Below are 26,835 nucleotides of genomic sequence, written 5' to 3' on the forward strand. Positions count from 1 at the left end.
CCCGACCGATATAGCGGTATGGGCAAAAATCCATACCGGTATACCGCCCAGCACTACGGTGGGGGGTGCGACGCGGTGCGGTGGGTCGGGGGGCGGTCCGCGGTGCGGTGGGGGCGGGGCATTATCAGCTTATCGGCAAGGTAATTGCCGATATCGATAATGCCCAAAATAGTGATTATCGGCCGATAATATCGGCCATACCGATAATCGGTCGATCCGTAGTTCAGATGAAACCAAAGTAGAACTTTTTGGTAAAAACTCAACTCGTCGTGTTCGGAGGTGAAAGAATGCAGAGTTACAGCCGAAGAACACCATAACTACTGTGAAGCATGGGGTGGAAACATCATGCTTTTGGGCAGTTTTTTTTGAGTGAAAATCTCCTTCCATCAGCAAGGGCTTTGAAGATGAAACGTGGCTGGGTCTTTCAGCATGACAATGATCCCAAACACACAGCCTATGCAATGAAGGAGTGGCTTCGTAAGAAGCATTTCAAGGTCCTGAAGTGGCCTAGCCAGTCTCCAGATCTCAACCTCAAAAAAAAACCTTTGGATGGAGTTGACAGACCATATTGCCCAGTGACTGCCCCAAATGCATGGGGGAATGGGCCAAAATACCAGCAAGTGTGTAAAAACCTTGTGAAGACTTACAGAAAACATTTTACCTGTCATTGCCAACAAATGGTATATAACAAAGTATTGAGACAAACTTTTGTTATTGACCAAATACTTCTTTTCCACCATAATTTGCTAAGAAATTCTTAAAAAAATCAGACAATGTGATTTTATGGATTTTTTTCTCATTATGTCTCTCATAGCTGAGGTATACCTATGATGAAGATTACAGGCCTCTCATCTTTTTAGGTGGGAGAACTTGCACAACTGCTGGCTGACAATACTTTTTTGCCCCACTGTATATACTTAAAGAGTAGCTCCCACAATGTAACAAAATAATGTTTCTGTCCCTGCCTATTTCCCATCTATCTCTAACCCCATCCCTGCCTGTGAAAATGTTTTTAACCCCATAGAAATATATTTTTGTCTGCTTGGTAGTGTGCTCACTTACCAGGCAGACTTCCCCAGCAGGCACAGCGTCACTGATGCCTGCTGGGGGGGCCAAATTCTGCCCTTAGCTAATCAATGCTGCGCTCCCATCGGGAGTGCGCATAGATTAGCGGCCAATAGCATGGCAGCTCACCGCCGAGACCCGGCACCGAAACAAAGTACAGGAAGGTGAAATAAGATATCACTTGCGGTCCTGGACCATCGGCGCAGCACTGAGATTCAGTGCCGTGCTGCCTCCAGATTGTACATGTCGGGGGCGGGCAGCCAATGAGCGCAGGCAGCTGCAAGGCCAGGCAGCCAGTGAGCTCAGCCCAGGCTTTCACAGCGTTTGCTCCCGCCTGTCTGATTGGACAGGCAGGGAGTGAGCGCAGGCTGACTGAATTAGGACCGATTGCCCGGCCAGCATCGGTCCGAATTCAGTTGTGACGTCACGGCAGGCTGCAGCCGGCCACTAGGAGGGAGACCCCTTGTAGCCGGTTTTCAAATGTAAAATAAAATATTTTAAACAAAAAAAAAATAATGAAAGTATATTAGAGATATGTTGTAGTACATAAGTACGACAACATATAAAAAAAAAGGTTGGTGACAGTGCCCATTTAAATAAGTTGATTGTATCCCCCCCCCCCCCCCCCTTAAACATCTCTTAAGACTAAACAAATTAAATGCTTTTAATCTTTCCCCATAGCAAAGATGTTCCATGGCCCCTATTAGTTTAATTGTGCATCTCTGTACTCTTTATAGTTCTAACACGTCCCTTTTATGAACCGGTGCGAGTTCGAATCATAGATCACCGCTCTCTGGGTACGGTGCTTAAGCCAGTTTTTAATCCAGTTACAAACTAAAATTTTTAAACCAATTTTTTATTTAGCTATCAGACGTCTATGAGGGACAGTATCAAACGCTTTTGCAAAATCCCAAAACACTATATCCACGACCACTCCTTTCTCCAGGCTTCTGCTTTAGGCTACATCTTGTCATTTATACCCCATATGTATTCCTGTACATAGTCACTTCGCTTACTGGTCTACAATTTCCTGGGGAAAACTAAAAGCAATTTTTGAAAATTGATTTCATATTTGCCTTGCGCCAGTCCCTCGGCACAATACCAGACAACAGAATCTCTAAATATTATCATGATAAATTATTTAATTTTTACCCACCTATTTAGAGCTTAAAGGGAAGATATAATCACCTTCATGCTGCTTAAACCACAATTTATTGAGGCGGTCCCTGGCAGTTTCTTACCACCCCACTAACCTTCATTGATGCATTTTTCCTTGTTGTGGTTCAGGCAGCAAGAAAAGTGATGACACATTCCCTTTAAAGCTTAAAAAAAATTACAGTCATTATGCGAAGACAACCTACAGGAATCAGCCATTTAAACCTCACTTGAACAAGTTCAGATCCATCTTAGGTTCCCAAATATATACTGAATTGCACAGTTCTAGAAAGAAATAGCTTTAGCACTTCAAATGAAAGGACAATTCCGTTAAAAGTGAAGGGGAAAAAAAGGGAAAAATAATGCCAACACATCCATCAAGTTGTGGGTGTGAGGCCACCACATGACAGCAGGCTGCTCTAGTGAGAGCTCCAACACTGACAGTACATGTGGCCTGATGAAACCACAGCCCTAACTCCGTTCTGGGTAAAACCCAGGAATACTCATCAGACAGCTGAATCAACCATTCTGTGTCTCAACCGTGCAGTGCTGAGTCTTATCCAACAAACTGTGAGAAACGTACAAGTCTATAAAATAAGCATGCAAATACTGCCACATGCCTGCATGGCAACGCAGAGGATCCAATAGCCCATGAACAAGCTAAGTCTTCAAAACAATTAACTATCAAATGCAGAATAAACTTACACTAAGGGCTCGTTCACACAAGCGGATTTAATTTCAAACTCGCAGGGGGTTTTCTGCTGAGAGTTTAAAAAGGGACAGGCTCTCCCCAGAAAATTTTCAGTAGTGGAATCTCTGCCGAAAATCTGTTGCGGAAAGCCGGCCCCTTTCAAGTCCCATAGACTTGTTGCCAAGACCATCATTAGAGGTTTGCTTTACCAGTTTACATCTACATTATAAAAGTAAGTGGCATTGCTGGTGATACAGATTGTAGTTCATGTCATAATCACAACTGCTTTCCAAACACTGCTTTAAAGGGGTACTCCACTGGAAAACATGTTTTATTATATCAACTGGTGCCAGAAAGTTGAACAGATTTGTAAATTACTTCTATAAAAAAAATTTTTTTTAATCCTTCCAGTATTTATCAGCTGTACTATTCTCAACAGGAAGTTCTTTTCTTTTTGAATTTCCTTTCTGTCTGACCACAGTGCCCTCTGCTGACACCTCTGTCCATTTTAGGAACTGTCCAGAGTACAAGCAAATCCCCAAAGCAAACCACTCCTGCTCTGGACAGTTCCTGACATGGACAGAGGTGTCAGCAGAGAGCACTGTGATCAGACAGAAAGGAAATTCAAAAAGAAAAGAACTTCCTGTGGGTCATACAGCAGCTCATAAGTACTGGAAGGATTAAGATTTTTGAATAGAAGTAATTTACAAATCTGTATAACTTTCTGGAAAAAGGTTTTCCAGTGGAGCACCCCTTTAATGGGTTATTAAATGTTATCAATGTTCTCAAATAAATGATCTAATAGCTTAAAGGGAATGTATCATCAGAAAATGACCGATTGTTAAATTTACATTTTTAAGTTAAATATATTTAGACATTTTTGGTGGTATTTTTTGTAATCTTCCATCTTACTATATCTATATTATTAAATAATCCTAAAATTCTGCAGTTTTTATTCTGTTAACTGGGCTTAAATTAAAGGGGTATTCTGGGCAAAGACATCTTATCTACTATCCAAAGGATAGGGGATAAGATGTCCGATCGCGGGGGGCCCCGCTGCCAGGACCCCCGCAATCTCCCTGCAGCACCCACATTCTATGAGGAGCTGCATCTCTAGTTTCGGAAACCTCCGGGTTTCTGGAACTGGAGACATGATGTAATGCCACGCCCCCTCCATTCATATCTATGGGAGGGGGAGTGCTGGCAGTCAAGGCCCCCCGTGATCAGACATCTTATCCCCTATCCTTTGGATAGGGGATAAGCAGTTTTTTGCCCGGAATACCCCTTTAAGCTGAGCCTTGCTGTTCTCTCTGTGATAAGGAGGAGATTGTTGATGCATCACTAAATTGAGCTGTTGCATTAACAGCATAGTGCAGGTCATGGGAGGGGATCTTGGGACAGGATAAGGTTAGGCCTTCTGGCTGAACAGTGAGGCCTATAGCAAGAGGGAATCTATTTTTGTTATGGGGCCCCACAATTTCTAGTTACGCCAGTTTCCAATCATATCCGTTTTTTGGCCTGGACTGCATTCAGTCTGAAAATTACCCGACCAGAGTCACTAGCTGATTTCTACTTATTGAAATGAATGGGGCACGGAATGGGCCTGGCAGTATACCTATGAAATTCTCCAGTCGAAATCAGCAGGCGGAGAGTGGAAACAATGTGAATTAACCCTAAACTGTTTTTTAGTTTTTTTTTCCTCTTGTGCATCAGTTTAACTGTGATTAGACATTAGAAAGAGAAATTCAACTCACGTGTGCGACTTGAACAAAGCCTGGTCTTGGGGTTTCTTCATAACCATGTCAAAAATATATCTAGAATGGTGAGTGCAAAGAAACAGCGCTCGGCACAGCTGACAAGTATAGCCCGTAGACAAACAAGCTGTCGGGTCTTCACAACTCAATGAGCAGTATGGGGTGCTCTATTCCAAAGAAGCAAGTCCAGAGGCAATCCAACGTATAGAAATATAAGAATGGAACTCACCCGTCTGGCAGTAAAGTAGTAGTGTATTTATTGTGTAAAATCAAGCATACACAAACCGGCATCACAGGAGCGGCACCTTGGGAGAGGGACACCGAAGCAAAGTGGGCGATAGCCCAGGAACCTGCGTTTGTTGGTGGTGTGAGATCTACTTTTTGCCCCCCGCTTGCGCCAGGTAGCAGCCTTGACCTCTTCCAGCACAAGGTTCTGGAGGAGGTCAAGGCACTCAGATATCGGGAGGACCTTTCCAGCCTGACCACTGATGAAAAACTAGCTCTAAGTTCTTTAAGCTCCCTTAAAGGTGGAGTGTTCAAAAAATAAGATAAGGGGGGGAACAGTCAATGACTGAGTAGTACTACGTTCAAGAATCCCTAAGCCAGTTGCAAAATTCTGATAATTATGAACCATTGAGCAACAATCCAACCCAGCATTATACTCAGAAATTACGCACTATGCTCAGGTCTTTTGTGGAAAAAAGCGTACTTTCTCAAAAAACAGCCATTAAACTTTTGCCAGGAATTAAAACTTACCCCTGTTGGTATTTTCTGGCAAAAGTACACAAAACTTTGGGTCCTCCAGACAAAAGGCTTCAGGAAGCCCACAGCTAGGAACTCACTCCTGCACTTCGAAAGTTATCATCCTTCTAATGTAAAGACCGCAGTACCGTATGGTCAATATTTAAGTCTGCGACGTATTAATAGAACGGATGATTCTTTCCAAGTTCAGGTGTCAGAGTTAAAGGGGTACTCCGGTGCTTAGACATCTTATCCCCTATCCAAAGGATAGGGGATAAGATGCCTGATCGCTGGAGTCCTGCCGCTGGGGACCCCCGGGATCTTGCACGCGGCACCCCATTTGTAATCAGTCTCCGTGTTTGCTCTGGGTCTGATTACCAGCGACCACACGGCCGGCGGCGTGTGACGTCACGCCTCCGCCCTCGTGTGACGTCACGCTCCTCAATGCAAGCCTACGGGAGGGGGCGTAATAGCTGTCACACCCCCTCCCATAGGCTTGCATTGAGGGGCGGAGAGTGACGTCACATGGGAGGGGAGGCGGGACGTCCCATGCCGCCGGCCGTGTGGTCGCCGGTAATCAGACCCGGAGGGAACACGCTCTGGGGACTGATTACAAACAAGGTGCCGCATGCAAAAAATTCCGGGGGTCACCAGCGGCGGGACTCCCGCGATCAGGCATCTTATCCCTTATCCTTTGGATAGGGGATAAGATGTCTAAGCACTGGAGTACCCCTTTAAGCGCGAGATTGAGGCAGAGAGGTTATCCTCAGAAAATATTGGATAGCGGTTTGAAAAGGGAAGAAACTCAGGATCGCATGACTCTGTTGAGGGGAGGAAGTAGAGGTAACAAAAGAGCCACCCTTAATTGGAGGGCAAGATCATTTCTCCTTCTCATATAGTTCACTTGCTAACATCATCAGAGAGTCCGTTAGGAAAAGCTGGTACCTCATACAAAAAGACCCCCAGTTATCCGAAATTGTTAGTGACAAACCAATGGTCACCTTCAGGAAAACCAAAAATTTTGGGGATATCATAACTTGTAGCAGGTACTGTTCACAGCCAAAAGATAGTGTTTGGCTTTCCTCGGCCACACCAAAAGGCAACCACAGATGTGGTAATTCCAACTGGTGCGGCTTTTTGAAAAGGGGCAGAAATTTTTCCCTGGAAAGTATATCCTTTTAAGTCAGGGACTTCATTTGCTGCCAGATTTTATATAGGCATCACTATACATCCTGTTCACTCTATTCCGTGAACACATCCATTCAATTGAAACACAGTAGGGGTCTCCCAGACTTATCCAACATGTCCGAGAGCAGCATTCAGGCAACATAACAATGTTGAAATTTATCGGCTTAGAACAAATACAGTTGGGAATCGGAAGTGACAGAAAAAACTCCTCCGTCAAAAAGAAGCCAGGTGGATCCTGAGGCAAAAGCTCAGGGACTGGCTGGCTTAAATGACAAAATAGATTACAGTGTTTTTCTCTAAGCCTTTATTGCACTGCATTGCATATCTACTGTTTGCATGTTTAAATTGTCTTTTATCTATTACTTGCACATGAAGAGTTAAAGCATACACCTGCTCACGCCGCTGCCGATTTATACACCGGCAATGACGTGCAGTAGGGTGGGGTCAGATGAAGCACGTGAGGCGTGCGAAATAGCTATCACCCACTTGCCTTTGGCGTCCCTCTCCCAAGGTGCCGCTCCTGTGATGCCAGTTTGTGTATGCTTGATTTTGCACAATAAATACTACTTTACAGCCAGACGGGTGAGTGCCATTCTTATATTTCTATACGTTGGCTATCTAGACTGGTGTGAGTGAGGTAAAACATCCTGTCAAACTGGTCCTGTCGATGTAAACAACTTCTCAACATAAAAGGTCAGAGGAGGAGGTCTAGAATGGTTCTGATGGACAGGCAGTGCAGTTAGAAAAACTGTAGCAGAATGAAACACTGGTGCTCTAAGTAACGTGCTGAATGTACAATTTGTTGTTCCTCAGCACGGAACATGGTGTGGGGAGTGTAATTTGGCACACACTGGGTCCTCCGATTCCTGCAAATGGATGTTTGGACATAAGGGCTCATCTAAGCATTGTGTTCAAACAAGTTCATCTCTTCATGGTAGCTATTTTATCTCAATGGTAGAATGACACTTAGCAGGACAATACACGGAGCCACAAAGGGTAGTATGGATATAGATTGGTTCCAGAAACACAACAGTGGGTTTTCCTTGCTTCCCCGACCTTCACAATCCCCTAATTTAATCCTACAGAGATTCTTTGGGACATAGTAGAACAGGCTGAAGTCCAAAGGCCAATGGAGGTCGCATGGCTACTAGATGGGGGGTGTCTAATAAGCTGACTATTTAGGGTGCACAGTTAAGCAGATAAGTGATCTTCACTGGGAGCCTGGGAGCTTGAAACCAAATCTGTGCACTCTTAAGACAAATATTAAAGATTTTATGTTGCATATGGATCAAGTAAAACAAAACACAAAACAAAAAACTACTTTTATAAAGGAGTTTATAATAAAAAATGTTTTTAAAAAGTGGTTACTTTAGTTCTGTCACAATGGTAAGAATCTTGCTCTTGGATTATTTTACTGAAGCTCTTTGTGTTCCCTTGATAATGTTTGAGAAATTGTTCAGTTAGGTCTTGATGTTCCCTTGGCAAACTTTGGGGGAGTTATAGTCTCGGATTTTAATGTTCCTTTACCAAACGGATGATGCATTCTATGCTGGGTTTAGGATGAGTGGCTACACAAAAGGTCACTATTAATCATTACAATTAAAGCAAACCTGGCACGGATTTATGCTGCCATATTTAAAAGCGGTTTAACTATATATCCCAACAGGATGCAGTGAAGCCACAATGCTATATGGAGGAGGCAGCACAAGTGCAAAATACTGGGAAATAGCAAATAAGATGCCTATTAACCATGAAGGTGGGCAGCTGCTTGGTATCATACTTGCAGATAATGCTTTTATAGGGTGTCAACCTCACAGCACATTGTGTACTTAAAAGGTTGTGGAAACCCCACCTAATAGGCTATAAGCGAGCATGGCAATCCACTGTGGTGGTAGCCAGAAGGCTTACCTCTCCTTCCCTGGCTGCCGTGGATCTGTATTTGATTGAGGCAGCCTGGAGCAGGCTCAATCAAATGAGCACAGATCACACAGATCAATGGAGTTCAATAAAACTGCATTGATCTGTATGAGGAATAAACTTATTTGGTATTGGCATGTGCATAATTGTACCAACTATTAAAATATAACATATATCCCGTACAGTCAATGGCATTAACATAAAAAATACCAAACCACAGAATTGCGTTTTTTTTATAACATCGTATTCAGAAAAAAAAAAAAGGAAAAGCGATCAAAAGGTCAGATCAATACCAAAATTGTATCGGTAAGAACAGCAGATTACGGCGCTAAAAATGAGCCCTCATATAGCCTAGTATGCTGAAAAATAAATATGTTATAGGGCAATAAAATGTTATATGGCAATAAAAAATAAAAATCTAAAAAGTTTAGAATATTACATTAGTAAAACATGACAGAAACTAAACAAATTTGGTATTGCTGTAATCAGGATGACCTAAAGTATCAAAATACCATGTAAGTCAGAGCACAAGGTGAATGGTGTAAAAAATAAAAAACCCAAATTCGAAATTTCACCGCACATATCATGTTATAGAAACATAAAAGGTGTCATCACACAGTACAATTGGTCCAGCAAAAAACAAGCCCTCATATGGGTCTGTAGATGGAAAAATAGGAGTTATGGCTATTATAGGACGAGGAGGAAAAATGAAGGTGCAAAAACTAAAAATAACAAAGACCTTATCACGGATTAATTTGGTTAAAATTATTTTGTGTACCAGGACAGGTAGATTTTGCTCTGTATTAGTTGGATAAGTAGTTTTTTAAATAAAATTTCCACACCCGTTTATTACATGCTGCTCTCATATTGGGCAGCGTAAACCATCTGACAGGTCTTCTTTCAGATATAGAGAACACTTACAAGGGTTGTCCAGCTTTGAAAAACTGATGGCCTAACCTCAGAGCCACGAATACTACAGGGTGGGCCATTTATATGGATACACCTTAATAAAATGGGAATGGTTGGTGATATTAACTTCCTGTTTGTGCCACATTAGTATATGTGAGGGGGGAAACTTTTCAACAAACTTTTCAAAATGTATACTAACAACCTGTTAGTTTTTGATATTATGCTGAGAAGCAATCAGATCATTATACTAGATTGCAGATGTGCACCATGTGTTTTTCTACTCGAATTCACACTGTGATTTCTATCCCCTCCTTTTTTTTTTTTTTAACATGTGCTGCACTCTTCCCCACCCCCTCAGCCCAACCCTATAAAAGTAGTAGTTAGCTACACATGGGGCATTTCTTTCCTAGCAGCCTCCCAGTCTGACTGGGAGAGCATGGCAAGTGAGCGATTACACCTTGTTCACACTGGTGTGGTGCTGTGCGGTGTCCGTTGCTGCCATGGTGCCGTGTCTGCGGGGGGGGGGAGGGTGTGCGGCCCACAGACTGGTTTGAGTGGCATTGGGGCTGCTCTGCCGGTGGGTCGTTCCCCCCTGTGGGCATTGATGTCGCGGCGGTGGTGGTGGTCGCCGCCCAGTGCTGCGCCATTTTATGCTAGGGACGTTAGGGACTAGGGATCGACCGATATCGTTTTTTTAGGGCCGATACCGATAATCGGTGCAGGTTAGGGCCGATAGCCGATAACTTATACCGATATTCGGGTATAAGTTATCGGCTATTTAACCCCCTGCGACACCGCTGCAGATCATTGATTTAAAGCGGGCGCTTTAAATCAATGATCTGCAGTGGCTTTTGCGGGGCCATAGGCCGCCGCCGCCGCCACCACCCGATTCTCTCCCCTTACCTGCCAGGGTGCTCCGGGCCATCCATCCATCGTTCCTGTAGCGTCCGGTGGTGTTCCGGGTGGAGGGTGGTCCGGTCCGGGCTGTCCTTCTCCGGCGGTCATCTTCTCCACTCCGGGCAGGCTCCGGCCTAGTACGCTGCATAGACGTCGCTGCGCAGTGACGCCCCGTGCGCAGCGACGCACCTGACGTCACGGCGTAGCGGCGTCTATGCAGCGTACTAGGCCGGAGCCTGCCCGGAGTGGAGAAGAAGACCGTGGGAGAAGAAGGACAGCCCGGACCGGACCACCCTCCACCCGGAACGCCCCCGGACGCTACAGAAACGATGGATGGATGGCCCGGACCACCCCCATTACGGGTAAGTTTAATTTTTTTATTGACTGGGAGGGTGGGGGAGGGGCCCGACCGGTATAGGAAAAAATCCATACCGGTATACGGCCTAGCATCACGGTGGGGGGGTGCGGTGGGTCGGCGGTGCGGTGGGTTGAGGGTCGCGGTGCGGTGGGGGCGGTGCGGGGGGCGGGGCATTATCGGCTTATCGGCAAGATAATTGCCGATACCGATAATGCCCAAAATCGTGATTATCGGCCGATAATATCGGCCATACCGATAATCGGTCGATCCCTATTAGGGACCCACTCTTAATAGGTGACCTTGACGTGGCGAGTGGGCTTGTACTTTTTGATCAAAAATGTATACTAACAACCTGTTAATTTTTGATATTATGCTGAGAAGCAATCAGATCATTATACAAGATTGTAGATGTGCACCATGTCTGTTTTTCTACCCGAATTCATGGGTGGTGACCACGTCAGCCATTTTGAAATCGGCCATTTTGAATCCAACCTTTGTTTTTTCAATAGGAAGAGGGTCATATGACACATCAAACTTATTGGGAATTTCACAAGAAAAACAACGACGTGCTTGGTTTTAATGTAACTTTATTCTTTCATTAGTTTTTTACAGTTTCTGACCACTTATAAAATGTGTTGAAAGTGCTGCCCATTGTGTTGGATTGTCAATGCAACCCTCTTCTCCCACTCTTCACACACTGATAGTAACACCGCAGGAGAAATGCTAGCACAGGCTTCCAGTATCCGTAGTTGCAGGTGTTGCAGAATGGGCAAAACTAAAATTGGAACAGGACCCTCAGTTTACGTAGAAGACTTTGTTGAGTGATGAGGCAAACTTTTATGTGAATGGTGAAGTTAACAAACAAAACCACCGCTATTGGTCTGACACTAACCACATTGAAGCGCATAGACGTAACTTGTGTAGACGTTACTTGTCTGGGGTAAAGGAAATATGTTAGAACAAAAACACATAAATCAAGGGACAACATATTTCATATGCAAATATATTTATTCAAGTAGAACAAAAGTTTCATATAACAACTGTTGGGGGCCAGTGGTGTTTACATATATATAGAAAAATAGTGTAGATGGGATCACGGATGGCCAGGGGAAGACTAGTCTTTCCCTATATAGTGGCCCTGCCTAGCGGTACTGCAGGTCCCCTGTCCTTGTGACCTGGGCCTACACTGGAACCTCCTAGTGACCCTAGGTTACAGAGGGGACAATCAGTCCTAGTACTGTATCACTAAGGAACAGTTGGGCTTGGCCCATATCCCATATGATACATACAGAATTAGACATACATGTGGTAAAATACAGTACAGTATCTAGACCCGAGGGTTGTATCCAGGGGTATATAGAAGTATTCACTTTACAGACCCACAGTTAATATGTGTTGGATAACTGCAGGTACAAATATGCATTTGACAGAGATAGCATTAATCCAACGCTTTTTCGCTAATCCGTGTGGCTACAGATAGCTCATCAGGGATTATAGTTAGCGAATACTGTAAACATAGGGTCATGAGGGACCACACAAGGGGTACAAGTGCATAATCACATGTAAATGAAGCAATGTACAGTGGATATACTCATATGATGATATATTGACAGTGACACACTGCTCTGGACAGCTGCGTACAGGTGGCAATCTAGAATAGAAGATACATAGGAAGGTGTTATGGCTGTCTACTTACTACAATTTGTAGGTATATGGGGGGGGGGGAAACTGCTGAAAGGTAGAGATTACCTTAAGTCAGGGTGCTTGATGACACCTGTCTATGTGGTGAGGGGAGTCTCCACTCCGACGTAGAATGAGTAGATAGGATCTAAAACAATAACCGGGTGTCTAGATTAAATAGTTTATTTAGTAGGTTTTGGCTGAGAGGTGGGGGGGGTGTGGGGGGGGGGGGGGGGGGGGAAGGGGGGGAAGGGGGGGAGAGAGAGAGAGAGAGAGGGGAGAGAGGAGGAGGAGTAGGGGGGGGGGGGGAGGGAGGGAAGAGGGGATAGATAGTAGTAAGCATATGTTACCTTTTACATGGGTATGCCCGTTTGATAGGGTTAGATGTCGAGGATGATCGTCATACGGGAGCGACAGGGTCTAGGTATAAATAATATGCGATGAGGAGGGTGGGAATAGGGGGCAGGAGAGGGGGGGGGGAGGAGAGGAGGGAGGGGGGGGAGAGGAAGGGATAGTGGGGGAACAGGAAGGGAGGAGAGAGTAAAGGGGGGTGGAGATGGTTAAGTGATGGGGTACGTAGAGGTAGGTATAGGTCGTACCTGATGATGGGATCCCACAGGTGCGTGATATAGTCCGGTCTGGGGGCCCCCCGAGGGGAGTTTTAGGAAGGAGGATGATGTCCAGATTATGTATTCCCGGAGAAATGGGAGGGATCGGATGAAGGAAACGGGATGGGTGAGTATGTCCTAATGGCGAGAGAACAAACAAGGGTGAGATCAGTGGTTCTGAACGGTAACCATAGCAGACACATAACTTGGTGTGAAGCATATCCCTGATTTGAGCCTTATGATGCGGAGGGGGTGGGGGGGGGGGAGGGGGCAGAGGAGGGAAGGAGAGGGGTGGCCGTGTTAGGGGTGGGGTATAATGACCCCTATGGTGCGAGTGGGGGGGGGGGGGAAAAGGGTGGTGCGTATATCCCGCTATACATGACATACCAATATAGGTAATTATAATGTTGCTTATAGTTATGCAGTTAATAATTGGTGGGGCTGTCTGCGGGATGTGATACTGGATAGGGGGAATGGGGAATATCTCCTTGGTTAGTGTCAGCATTGGTAAAGCGAGAGGGACCAATTGTATATAGGTATAGTTTGCTAGGTATTGATAATGAGGCAGTACCGATGTGTAAGAGATGTATATCAACAAATAGGGTATACCCTATTTGTTGATATACATCTCTTCCACATCAGTACTGCCTCATTATCAATACCTAGCAAACTATACCTATATACAATTGGTCCCTCTCGGCTTTACCAATGCTGATACTAACCCAATGAGATATTCCCCATTCCCCCTATCCAGTATCACATCCAGCAGACAGCCCCACCAATTATTAACTGCATAACTATAAGCAACATTATAATTACCTATATTGGTATGTCATGTATAGCGGGATATACGCACCACCCTTTTCCCCCCCCACTCGCACCATAGGGGTCATTATACCCCACCCCTAACACGGCCACCCTCTCCTTCCCTCCTCTGCCCCCTCCTCCCCTCCCCCCCCCCCCTCCGCATCATAAGGCTCAAATCAGGGATATGCTTCACACCAAGTTATGTGTCTGCTATGGTTACCATTCAGAACCACTGATCTCACCCCTTGTTTGTTCTCTCGCCATTAGGACATACTCACCTATCCCGTTTCCTTCATCCGATCCCTCCCATTTCTCCGGGAATACATAATCTGGACATCATCCTCCTTCCTAAACTCCCCTCGGGGGGCCCCCAGACCGGACTATATCACGCACCTGTGGGATCCCATCATCAGGTACGACAAATACCTACCTCTACGTACCCCATCACTTAACCATCTCCACCCACACCCCCCCCTTTACTCTCTCCTCCCTTCCTGTTCCCCCACCATCCCTTCCTCTCCTCCCCCCCCCTCCCTCCTCTCCTCCCCCCCCCTCCCTCCTCTCCTCCCCCCCCCTCTCCTGCCCCCTATTCCCACCCTCCTCATCGCATATTATTTATACCTAGACCCTGTCGCTCCCGTATGACGATCATCCTCGACATCTAACCCTATCAAACGGGCATACCCATGTAAAAGGTAACATATGCTTACTACTATCTATCCCCTCTTCCCTCCCTCCCCCCCTACTCCTCCTCCTCTCTCCCCTCCTCTCTCTCCCCCCCCCTTCCCCCCCCCCCCCCACCTTTCAGCCAAAACCTACTAAATAAACTATTTAATCTAGACACCCGGTTATTGTTTTAGATCCTATCTACTCATTCTACGTCGGAGTGGAGACTCCCCTCACCACATAGACAGGTGTCATCAAGCACCCTGACTTAAGGTAATCTCTACCTTTCAGCAGTTCCCCCCCCCCCCCCCCCATATACCTACAAATTGTAGTAAGTAGACAGACATAACACCTTCCTATGTATCTTCTATTCTAGATTGCCACCTGTACGCAGCTGTCCAGAGCAGTGTGTCACTGTCAATATATCATATGAGTATATCCACTGTACATTGCTTCATTTACATGTGATTATGCACTTGTACCCCTTGTGTGGTCCCTCATGACCCTATGTTTACAGTATTCGCTAACTATAATCCCTGATGAGCTATCTGTAGCCACACGGAATTAGCGAAACGCGTTGGATTAATGCTATCTCTGTCAAATGCATATTTGTACCTGCAGTTATCCAACACATATAACTGTGGGTCTGTAAAGTGAATACTTCTATATACCCCTGGATACAACCCTCGGGTCTAGATACTGTACTGTATTTTACCACATGTATGTCTAATTCTGTATGTATCATATGGGATATGGGCCAAGCCCAACTGCTCCTTAGCGACACAGTACTAGGACTGATTGTCCCCTCTGTAACCTAGGGTCACTAGGAGGTTCCAGTGTAGGCCCAGGTCACAAGGACAGGGGACCTGCAGTACGCTAGGCAGGGCCACTATATAGGGAAAGACTAGTCTTCCCCTGGCCATCCGTATCCCATCTACACTATTTTTCTATGTATATGTAAACACCACTGGCCCCCAACAGTTGTTATACGAAACTTTTGTTCTACATGAATAAATATATTTGCATATGAAATATGTTGTCCTTGATTTACTAACCCACATTGGATAGATCCCTCCAAGACTGTTGGAACATAACAATTGATGGTATGGTGTGGTATATGGGGTACAAAAATAATGGGGCCATTCTTCATCAATGAAACCTCAAGGCCACTGGATATGTGAAATTTCTACATGATGATGTGTTTCCCTCTTTATGGACTGAAGGTGGAACGTTCCCTGAGTTTTTCCAGCAAGATGGTGCACCACCACATTATGGGTGTCAGGTCCGAGCATCCCTAGATGAACAGTTTCCTGGAAAGTGGATTGGTCGTCGTGGGCCAGTTGAATGGCCTCCAAGGTCTACCGATTTGACCCCCTTAGACTTTTATCTTTGGGGTCATCTGAAGGCAATTGTCTATGCTGTGAAGATACGAGATGTGCAGCACCTGAAACTACGGATACTGGAAGCCTGTGCTAGCATTTCTCCTGCGGTGTTGCTATCAGTGTGTGAAGAGTGGGAGAAGAGGGTTGCATTGACAATCCAACACAATGGGCAGCACTTTCAACACATTTTATAAGTGGTCAGAAACTTGTAAAAAACTAATGAAAGAATAAAGTTATGTTAAAACCAAGCACATCATTGTTTTTCTTGTGAAATTCCCAATAAGCTTGATGTGTCACATGACCCTCTTCCTATTGAAAAAACAAGAGTTGGATTCAAAATGGCCAACTTCAAAATGGCCGCCATGGTCACCACCGATCTTGAAAAGTTTCCCCCCTCACATATACTAATGTGCCACAAACAGGAAGTTAATATCACCAACCATTCCCATTTTATTAAGGTGTATCCATATAAATGGCCCACCCTGTAGATCGACCAGGGCCAGATTACTGTGTCCCTGCAAATCAGCTCTTCAGCACCACAGACACTTCAGTGTCCTTTACATTGCAGCACTAGTACAGTGATAAGTTTCAAGCAGAAATAAACTGTAGTGGCACGGCAAGGTACCACCACAATATTCCATTCTACTGAAAGTATGATTTAATACTGATGGCCTATCCTGAGGAAAGGTTGTCAATTTAAGAAACATCAGCTTTTGTGATCCATTCAGGTATGGTGAATTTTCATAGTTTAAAACGGGTATTCCGGTGGAAAACAAACACTTTCTAATGAACTGGTGTCAGAAAGTTAAACAGATTTGTAAATTACTTTTATATAAGTATCTTAATCCTTACCGTACTTAATCAGCTGCTGTATGCTTCAGGGAAAGTTGTATAGTTCTTTTCTGTCTGACCACAGTGCTCTCTGCTGACACCTCTGTCCAAATCAGGAACTATCCAGAGCAGGAGGGGTTTGCTATGGGGATTTGTTCCTGCTCCAGTCAGTTCCTGACACGGACAGAGGTGTCAGCAGACAGCACTGTGGTGAGACTGGAAAGAACTACACAACTTCCTCTGGAATATACAGCAGCTGACAAGTACTGGAAGAATTAAGATTTTTAGATAGAAGTAATTTACAAAACTTTTTTGGCACCAGTTGATTTTTAAAAAGCAGCCCTTTAAGGGATCATTTTTAAACATGATAAACTCATGCTGGGCCGTCGGGCTCTGCTATGTGGAGTTCCAGCAGCAATTACATGAGTCTTAGAAGGGAAAAATACTGCACTATTTTTTTTTTCCGGCAAACGACCAGATTTCAAATGGACCCCATTCAAGTCAATGGTAACTGTTGGGACCCGGTGGTGAGTCCGTTGTGCTTCAACCCATGTTTGGGGCTACTCAGTGCAAAAAAAGAGCCGGACAGACCCTTAAAGGGGTACTCTGCCCCTAGACATCTTATCCCCTAACCATAGACTTGCATTGAGGGGGCGTGGTGTGATGTCATGAGGGTGCAGGGGTATGACATCACGAGCTCCCGGCGCCGGATCCAGCATTCGGGAAAGTTTGTTCCCCCTTTAACACTGGCTGGTAAAAATAAGAAAACAGTTACAAGATAAAAGGTGGAGTTCATCTATTTGCTATGATAAATGTATATTATGGTTAGTCTACAAACATCTTAAATATACATTGCATTTACAAAAAGTCTTCAGACACTTTCACTTCACATTCTGTTACGTTGAGTGCCAAAATAAAAAAATTTAAAAATGTTACCCCCCATCATTCTGGGCTCAATACCCCATAATGACAAAGTGAACACAGGTAGTTAGAAATCTTTGCTAATTAATTGAAAAGAAAAATAGTATTAAGACCCACTGTGCTCTTAGGAACTTTTAGTGCAGCCAGTTTTGAAGTAAATTCCCCATAGCAAACATCTTCTAAACTGGGCGTTTCCCAAGACACGTGTGATCAGAGAGCACTGAGACAGAAAAGAACAACCTTAACTTCAGAAGCTCATAAGTACTGAAAGGATTAAGATTTTTTAATAGAAGTAATTTACAAATCTGTTTAACTATCTGGAGCCAGTTGATATATTAAAAAAAAAAAGTTTTTTCCTGGAATACCCCTTTAACCCCTTAACCCCTTAAGGACGCAGGACGTAAATGTACGTCCTGGTGAGGTGGTACTTAACGCACCAGGACGTACATTTACGTCCTAAGCATAACCGCGGGCATCGGAGCGATGCCCGTGTCATGCGCGGCTTATCCCGGCTGCTAATCGCAGCCAGGGACCCGCCGGCAATGGCCGACGCCCGCGATCTCGCGGGCGTCCGCCATTAACCCCTCAGGTGCCGGGATCAATACAGATCCCGGCATCTGCGGTGGTTCGCGATTTAAATGAACGATCGGATCGCCCGCAGCGCTGCTGCGGGGATCCGATCATTCATAACGCCGCACGGAGGTCCCCTCTCCTTCCTCCGTGCGGCTCCCGGCGTCTCCTGCTCTGGTCTGTGATCGAGCAGACCAGAGCAGGAGATGACCGATAATACTGATCTGTTCTATGTCCTATACATAGAACAGATCAGTATTAGCAATCATGGTATTGCTATGAATAGTCCCCTATGGGGACTATTCAAGTGTAAAAAAAAATGTAAAAAAATGTAAAAGTAAAAGTAAAAAAAAAAGTGAAAAATCCCCTCCCCCAATAAAAAAGTAAAACGTCCGTTTTTTCCTATTTTACCCCCAAAAAGCGTAAAAAACATTTTTTATAGACATATTTGGTATCGCCGCGTGCGTAAATGTCCGAACTATTAAAATAAAATGTTAATGATCCCGTACGGTGAACGGCGTGAACGAAAAAAAATTAAAAAAGTCCAAAATTCCTACTTTTTTAATACATTTTATTAAAAAAAAAATTATAAAAAATGTATTAAAAGTTTTTTATATGCAAATGTGGTATCAAAAAAAAGTACAGATCATGGCGCAAAAAATGAGCCCTCATACCGCTGCTTATACGGAAAAATAAAAAAGTTAGAGGTCATCAAAATAAAGGGATTATAAACGTACTAATTTGGTTAAAAAGTTTGTGATTTTTTTTAAGCGCAACAATAATATAAAAGTATATAATAATGGGTATCATTTTAATCGTATTGACCCTCAGAATAAAGAACACACGTCATTTTTACCATAAATTGTACGGCGTGAAAACGAAACCTTCCAAAATTAGCAAAATTGCGTTTTTCGTTTTAATTTCCCCACAAAAATAGTGTTTTTTGGTTGCGCCATACATTTTATGATATAATGAGAGATGTCATTACAAAGGACAACTGGTCGCGCAAAAAACAAGCCCTCATACTAGTCTGTGGATGAAAATATAAAAGAGTTATGATTTTTAGAAGGCGAGGAGGAAAAAATGAAAACGTAAAAATTAAATTGTCTGAGTCCTTAAGGCCAAAATGGGCTGAGTCCTTAAGGGGTTAAGGACCGGAGGTTTTTCCGTTTTTGCATTTTCGTTTTTTGCTCCTTGCCTTTAAAAAATCATAACTCTTTCAAATTTACACCTAAAAATCCATATGATGGCTTATTTTTTGCGCCACCAATTCTACTTTGTAATGACGTCAGTCATTTTGCCCAAAAATCTATGGTGAAGCGGGAAAAAAAAATCATTGTGCGACAAAACTGGAAAAAAAACGCTGTTTTGTAACTTTTGGGGGCTTCCGTTTCTACGTAGTACATTTTTCGGTAAAAATGACACCTGATATGTATTCTGTAGGTCCATACGATTAAAATGATACCCTACTTATATAGGTTTGATTTTGTCGGACTTCTGGAAAAAATCATAACTACATGCAGGAAAATTAATACGTTTAAAATTGTCATCTTCTGACCCCTATAACTTTTTTATTTTTCCATGTATGGGGCGGTATGAGGGCTCATTTTTTGCGCCGTGATCTGAAGTTTTTAACGGTACCATTTTTGCATTGATAGGACTTATTGATCATTATTGATCACTTTTTAAATGATATAAAAAGTGACCAAAAATGCACTATTTTGGACTTTGGAATTTTTTTGCGCGCACGCCATTGACCGAGCGGTTTAATTAATGATATATTTTTATAATTCGGACATTTCCGCACGCGGTGATACCACATATGTTTATTTTTATTTACACTGTGTTTTTTTTTTATTGGAAAAGGGGGGTGATTCAAACTTTTAATAGGGGAGGGGTTAAATGATCTTTATTCACTTTTTTTTCTCACTTTTTTTTTGCAGTGTTATAGGTCCCATAGGGACCTATAACACTGCACACACTGATCTTCATCATTGATCACTGGTTTCTCATAAGAAACCAGTGATCAACGATTCTGCCGCATGACTGCTCATGCCTGGATCTCAGGCACTGAGCAGTCATTCGGCGATCGGACAGCGAGGAGGCAGGAAGGGGCCCTCCCGCTGTCCTGTCAGCTGTTCGGGATGCCGCGATTAGCCGCGGCTATCCCGAACAGCCCGACTGAGCTAGTCGGGAACTTTCACTTTCACTTTTAGCCGCGCGGCTCAGATCTGAGCGCGCGGCTAAAGGGTTAATAGCGCGCGGCGCCGCGATCGGCGCTGCGCGCTATTAGAGGCGGGTCCCGGCTTCACTATGACGCCGGGCCCGCCATGATATGACGCGGGGTTACTGTGTAACCCCGCGTTATATCAGAAGAGCAGGACCAAGGACGTACCGATACGTCCTTGGTCCTTAAGGGGTTAAACCATATTGTGTGGTGGCACAGATCTGGAGAATGATACAAAGAAAATGGCTGCACTAAAAGTTCCCAAAAGCACAGTGGGTCTTAATACTATTTTTCTTTCAATTAATTAGCAAAGATTTCTAAGACCCACTGTGCTCTTGGGAACTTTTAGTGCAGCCATTTTCTTTGTATCATTCTCCAGATCTGTGCCACCACAATATGGTTTCCGAGCTTTAACGCCAGTTCTTTCCACCTCATGGCTTGATTATTGCTCTGATAAGCATTGTGAGCTTTGAGACCTCATATAGAGAGAGATGGATCTTTCCAGATCATGTCCAATTATCTGAATTTACCACAGGTGACTCCAATCAAGGTTTAGAAACATCTCAAAAATTTACATGAGAAATTAAGAGACCCCAGAGCTAAATTTCAGGTGTCAAAGCAATGCGTCTGAATATTTATGTTCATGAGACATTTTAGTTTTTCCTTATTATTTTGCAAAAATTTCTTATTACTGGGTATTGAGTGCAGATTGATTGGGAAAATGTTGTTTTTTTTTTATTGTAGTGCAAGACCTTATCATAACCAAAATGTGAAACAAGTGAAAGGGTCTGAAGACTTTCCAAATACAAGGTATATAGACAGCTAAAGCCACGTAGCACATCACACTTTCTTGTGCCCTGCTCCATGCATAAACTCCTCACTCAAGATATATTGCAGATAGTAGACACATATTTGGGATGTGAGGGGACCTGGAGGTGGACTTCTCATAAACCCCAAAAATTTAAAATACACAAAAATAATAAAGAATCTCATCCTTTCCTTAATCATCTTTCAATACTCTGTATTTCCCTTAGTTTATATTGAGTCTGAATAGTCTGCTGTTGGCAAGAATGTCCTCATTTGCTATGCATCTTGCTATTTGGAAAACTTTAGATTGCACTTAAAGGGGTACACCCGTGAAAACCCTTCTTTTTTTTTTTTTTTTTTAAATCAACTGGTGCCAGAAAGTTAAACAGATTTGTAAATTACTTCTTTTAAAACATCTTAATCTTTCCAGTACTTTTTGGGGTCTGTATACTACAGAGGAAATGGTTTTCTTTTTGGAACACAGACCTTTTTGGAACACAGAGCTCTCTGCTGACATCATGATCACAGTGCTCTCTGCGGACATCTCTGTCCATTTTAGGAACTGTCCAGAGCAGCATTTGTTTGTTATGGGTATTTTCTCCTACTCTGGACAGTTCTTAAAATGGACAGAGAAGTCAGCTGAGAGCACTGTGATCATGATGTCAGCAGAGAGCTCTGTGTTCCAAAAAGAAAACCATTTCCTCTGTAGTATTCAGCAGCTAATAAGTACTGGAAGGATTAAGATTTTTTATAGAAGTCATTTACAAATCTGTTTAACTTTCTGGAGCCAGTTGATTTAAAAAAAAAAAAGTTTTCCATGAGAGTACCCCTTTAACCTGGGAACCTATCATCACTTTCAGGCTATGTTAACACTGAGGAATTCACGAGGAATCATTTTGGTCAGAAAATTGTAGCCTTCTGTCATTTTATCCATCAAGCGGAATTTGAGCGGGAATGAAGGAGGAGGCAATTTAATTCTACTTTTCTGAATTCCGCGTGAAAACTATGTCGGGCAGTTTTTTTCGTTTTTTTTTTACCATTGACTTCTATTGAATTCTGCTTGCGGATTCCGCTTGGAGAATGAACATGTTCTTTCTTCAGGTGGAACTGAATTCAGCGTCAGAATTCAGGAAGCAGACTTTACTCAGTGTGAACTGAGAAGCGGAAAATACATTGAAGTGAACGGAAAATCAATTGCTGAATAATTTCAAGCTGAAAAAGCTGGCAGAATTACTCGAGGAAATTCCTCTGGAACATACCCTCATGCTGCCTGTACCACCAATCATCAGGATAGTCCCCAGCAGCTTCTCTCCACCCCACCAGCCTTGATTAAAAGATCTCTTCTAGTTTGGGTATAGGGGGAGATCACTTGACCAAAGTCAGAGGGGTGGCCAGAAGCCCCAATTAAACTTCCTTCAGGCAGCATGAAAATGTTGACAGATTCCCTTTAAACGGAATCTGTCAGCTCTATATCATGCTCAGTGCTGCAGACATGGGCAGATTGTTGATAACCTTAGCTGAGGGCTTGTTTGCAAAATGGCAATTTTCAAAGTCCAAGTGTCATAGAGGCTGGATTGAGCTGCAGCATGCACAGCTCCTCACTCCCTTACCCCTCTTTTCCCTGCATGATTGGTTTACAGGGTTTGGCTTCCAGCACTGAACATTAATCATGCAAGGCTGGGAGGGGAAAAAAATGTGCATGCTACAGCATAGCCCTCCCTCTAAGACACCTGAGCTTATAAGAAAAACTGCATTTTTTTTTCTACTTTGCATGCAGCCATCATATAGCAGACTGGTATTTTATTTTTATTTTTTACCTATCCCCCCCCCATCAGCTATCTGCCAACGTCTGCAGCTCTGAGCATAAAATAGAGCTGACTGGATCCTCTTCACAAGTTACTGGTTGTTTCAGAAAAAAATCCTGCACACTGACACACACTATGGAGAACTTTTTTCTTCTGTTTACATTTAATATAGATTTCTAGTTTAGCATGCCCTAAGGGTCTATTCACACGTACAGAATCCTTTGCATATTTGATGTGCAGGACTTGAAGCTGCTGAGTTGAAGTTGTGCTTAATTTATTTTACACTAGCTGAGTACCCGGCATTGCCCGGTTTTTCCTTCCTAATCCTTGTTGGGGAGGAAAATCAACAAAAGGAGGAAGCTTTTGACTTCATGTCCCATCCTCATATATTGCTGTCATATCCCGACCTCATATCTTGTCCTCAGGTGGGACTGATTTGTGATGAAGATATTGTAAGCTGAAAATATAAGGGACATTGTGGGACTGGGCGTGATTTGCAAGCCAGACCGATGCACAAAAAAGATAGATAATAAAAAGGGTAGGGCTTAAAATGTGGGCATGTCTTTGTGAGATGGGGTGTGGCTTGCAAGCCAGATTGACACATTCACCAGGAAATGCAGAGCGGAACTTGTGAAGTAAGGTACTGGAAGTCCCATATACATGCATGGGACTTGAAACACAAACCCGTCTTTTATATAAGGGTGTAGGTAAAGGTTAATTTAACTATCATATCTCTTTATTTGACATATAAGTAATATGTGTACCAGGTATTATTGAAATATCTCCAGCCATATGGAAGTTATGTGGGAACATACATTTCCCATTGATTTGCATGGGACTTTAAACAAAAACCCAGACCCTCACAAATGGGGGTAGTTAAGGGGACATATATGTAACATGTGACCAAGTATTATCGAAATATCTCCAGCCGTTTGGAAGTCATGCAGTAACACATTTCCCATAGACCTGTATGGGACTTTAAACAAAAACCTCGATCCTGGCAAATGGGGGCGAGTAAGGGTTAAATCACATATCCTATGTTTTTTGTTGACATATAAGTAACATGTGTGCCGAGTTTCATGTCAATATATTTAGCCGTTTGGACATGATGCTGGAACATACACACACATTGAATTTTTTTACATATAGATTTAAAGCTACAGCATAAAATCTACAGCTTTAAACAGGGGTACAGTTGTCATGCCCCCCTCCTATAGACTTGCATTGAGGGGGCATGGTGTGACGTCATGAGGGGGTGGGGCCATGACATCACGAGCTCCCAGCGCAGTTTGTTCCAAACTCTGAGCAGCGGAGTACCCCCTTAAATCCTGCACATCAAATATGTGCATGATACTGTACATGTGAAGAGACCCTTAACGACAATGGACGTAAATGTACGTCATGGTGACGTGGTACTTAATGTACCATGACGTACATTTACACGCCGACATGATCGCGAGCACCGGAGCGGTGCTCGCATCATGCCCGGCAGATCCCGGCTGCTATCAGCAGCCAGGGACCCACCGGTAATGGCGCACATCCGCGATCGCGTGGATGTCCGCCATTAACCCCTCAGATGGCGTGATCAATACAGATCACGGCATCTGCGGCAATGCGGTACTTTGAACGGATGATCGGATCGCCAGCGGCGCTGCTTTTTTGTCACATTTTATTCTAAAAAAATTGATAAAAAATTGATAAAAAGTAAAACCTAAGCAAAAATGATACTGATAAAAACTACAGATCATGGCACAAAAAATGAGCCCTCATATCGCTCTATATACGGAAAAATGAGTTAAATAAGTTATAGGTAGTCAAATTAGGGCAATTTCAAACATACTAATTTTGTTAAAATGGTTTGAGATTTTTTTTTTAAGCGGTACAATTATAGAAAAGAATATAATCATGGGTATCATTTTAATCGTATTGACCCACAGAATAAAGAAAACATGTAATTTTTACCGGAAAGTGTACAGCGTGAAAACAAAACCTTCCAAAATTAGCTAAATTACATTTTTCTTTTCAATTTTCCCACATAAATAATATTTGTTTGGTTGAGCCGTACATTTTATGGTAAAATAAGTGATGTAATTACAAAGTACAATTGGTGACGCAAAAAACAAGCCCTTATATGGGTCTGTGGATGGAAATATAAGAGAGTTATGATTTTTAGAAGGCGAGAAGGAAAAAAAGGAAATTCAAAAATAAAATTGGTCTGGTCCTTAAGGCTACAGGGAGAAGAGAGCTCGCTTTGCCGTTGCTCTGTGACTGCCGGCAGTGCATCCGCAGCATCAAATACACTACGGATGTGCTGTGTGTGTGACCCTACCCAAAAGGGGTATTTCAGGATTTTTTTTTTTCTTTAGTCTTTGAGTCCATGATGCAAAGTTTTATATGCACGGGACCCACAACCAGAAGTGCAGTAGTGCAATACTTTATTTTACTGTTGTTTCTGACCTTTCACAGCATTCTGTGTGGCCAGAGACAATGTCATAAGTCACATGGTCTCCAGGGGGTGTGGCTAAGATGCAGTAGGTGCATGGATAGCAGGATGGAAGGGATTTACTGAAGTAAAGCTATCAGCCCAACCAGTACAGCACAGCCATGCCTCAGAGACCATGTGACTTATGACATTGTCTCTGGCCTCATGGAATGCAGGGAAAGGTCATAGACAACAGTAAAATAAAAAAGACTTGTACTAGAGTACTTCCAGGTGTGGGCCTTGTGCATGAAAAATGGAAAAAGCCGCACACGGAGGTAAAAGAAGAATATTATAACTTTGCATCATGGGCTCAGACTGAAGAAAAAAAAATTCTTAAATACCCCAGGTAAAACATAGTTAAACATGGCCTTTTTTCCACTAACAGCATTTGCAGGTGGCTTATTTGACTATAAAAAGCTTTTGTCATGTATCAGTTATTGTGATTAAATTACTTATTTTCCTAAAGAATAGAGAACAGAATGAGTAGACTGTGTCATTTAAGATTTTTAATTCTATATCGCAGCAATAATGCTCACAAGTGAAAAGGCAGAAAGAAAGGTAAATTCGATACATTACCTGCATAATGAATTCTCTTCTGCGTTGAATTCCTCTTTCTGACAGCAATACATACTCAGGTTCCTTCTCCTTCTTCGCCTGCTGGATTTGAGCCAAACGACTGATTGGATTCATTCCTTGGCCATATTCTGGGGAGGCCTATAGGGAAACATCAATGTAATTAGATATATGGAGACTAACATTGTGGATGTCACAAGAAGAGGTGTAACACTGCAGAGAATTGGGGGGTCAACTGGGCAAATTAGACAAAAGTTATCTCATCTGATGTCTCCGAAACATATCAGGACATCACATCATATGGGGATTAAGCCTTTAATCCTATAGGTTTATATATAGAGTCCTTTATATATTTGGGTCAGTGTCACAAAAAAAAATTGTGAAAGACCTCTAGCCACGTTTCTAGATTTCTAGACTAACTTTACACAAGGAATTTATGGTACTGATTTCTGACAGCCTTGAGTCAATAGTGCAGCCAGGCAGTAGTGAAAGCTAGTCAAATGCTATGCTACATAACTAGAGGTATAACCAGTATATAGAGGGAGATTGTGATCTCAATGTATAGAGCCCTAGTGAGACTACCTCTGTAATACTTGGGTCCATTCTGGTGACCTCACCTACACGAGATAAACAAGAACATAGGGGCACAATCTGGGGTTATTTGAGAGAAAAGGTCATAGTAATAGTTGTTGGAAGTTCCAGCAGGTTTGGCTGGTAAATCCAGAGTAAGTGACTGCAAGTATGCCTGGGATGACAATATCTATCCTAGGAGGAAAACCAAAAGGAAATAGGGCAGACTAG

At 43.2% G+C, this 26,835-nt stretch overlaps 1 protein-coding gene across 4 annotated transcripts in view; it reads right to left on the minus strand.

Moving 5' to 3' along the window:
- STAU2 (staufen double-stranded RNA binding protein 2) overlaps positions 1-26,835 on the minus strand; it is a 410,885-nt gene that overhangs the window by 216,235 nt on the left and 167,815 nt on the right. For all 4 annotated transcript variants that reach the window (XM_056522155.1, XM_056522158.1, XM_056522156.1 and 1 more), the window contains one exon: positions 26,038-26,175. In XM_056522155.1, coding sequence (XP_056378130.1) covers positions 26,038-26,175 — 138 coding nt within the window. The remainder of the gene's footprint in view (positions 1-26,037; positions 26,176-26,835) is intronic.

This window comes from Hyla sarda, chromosome 5 (assembly GCF_029499605.1).
Source record: "Hyla sarda isolate aHylSar1 chromosome 5, aHylSar1.hap1, whole genome shotgun sequence".
NCBI classification, from domain to species: Eukaryota; Metazoa; Chordata; class Amphibia; order Anura; family Hylidae; genus Hyla; species Hyla sarda.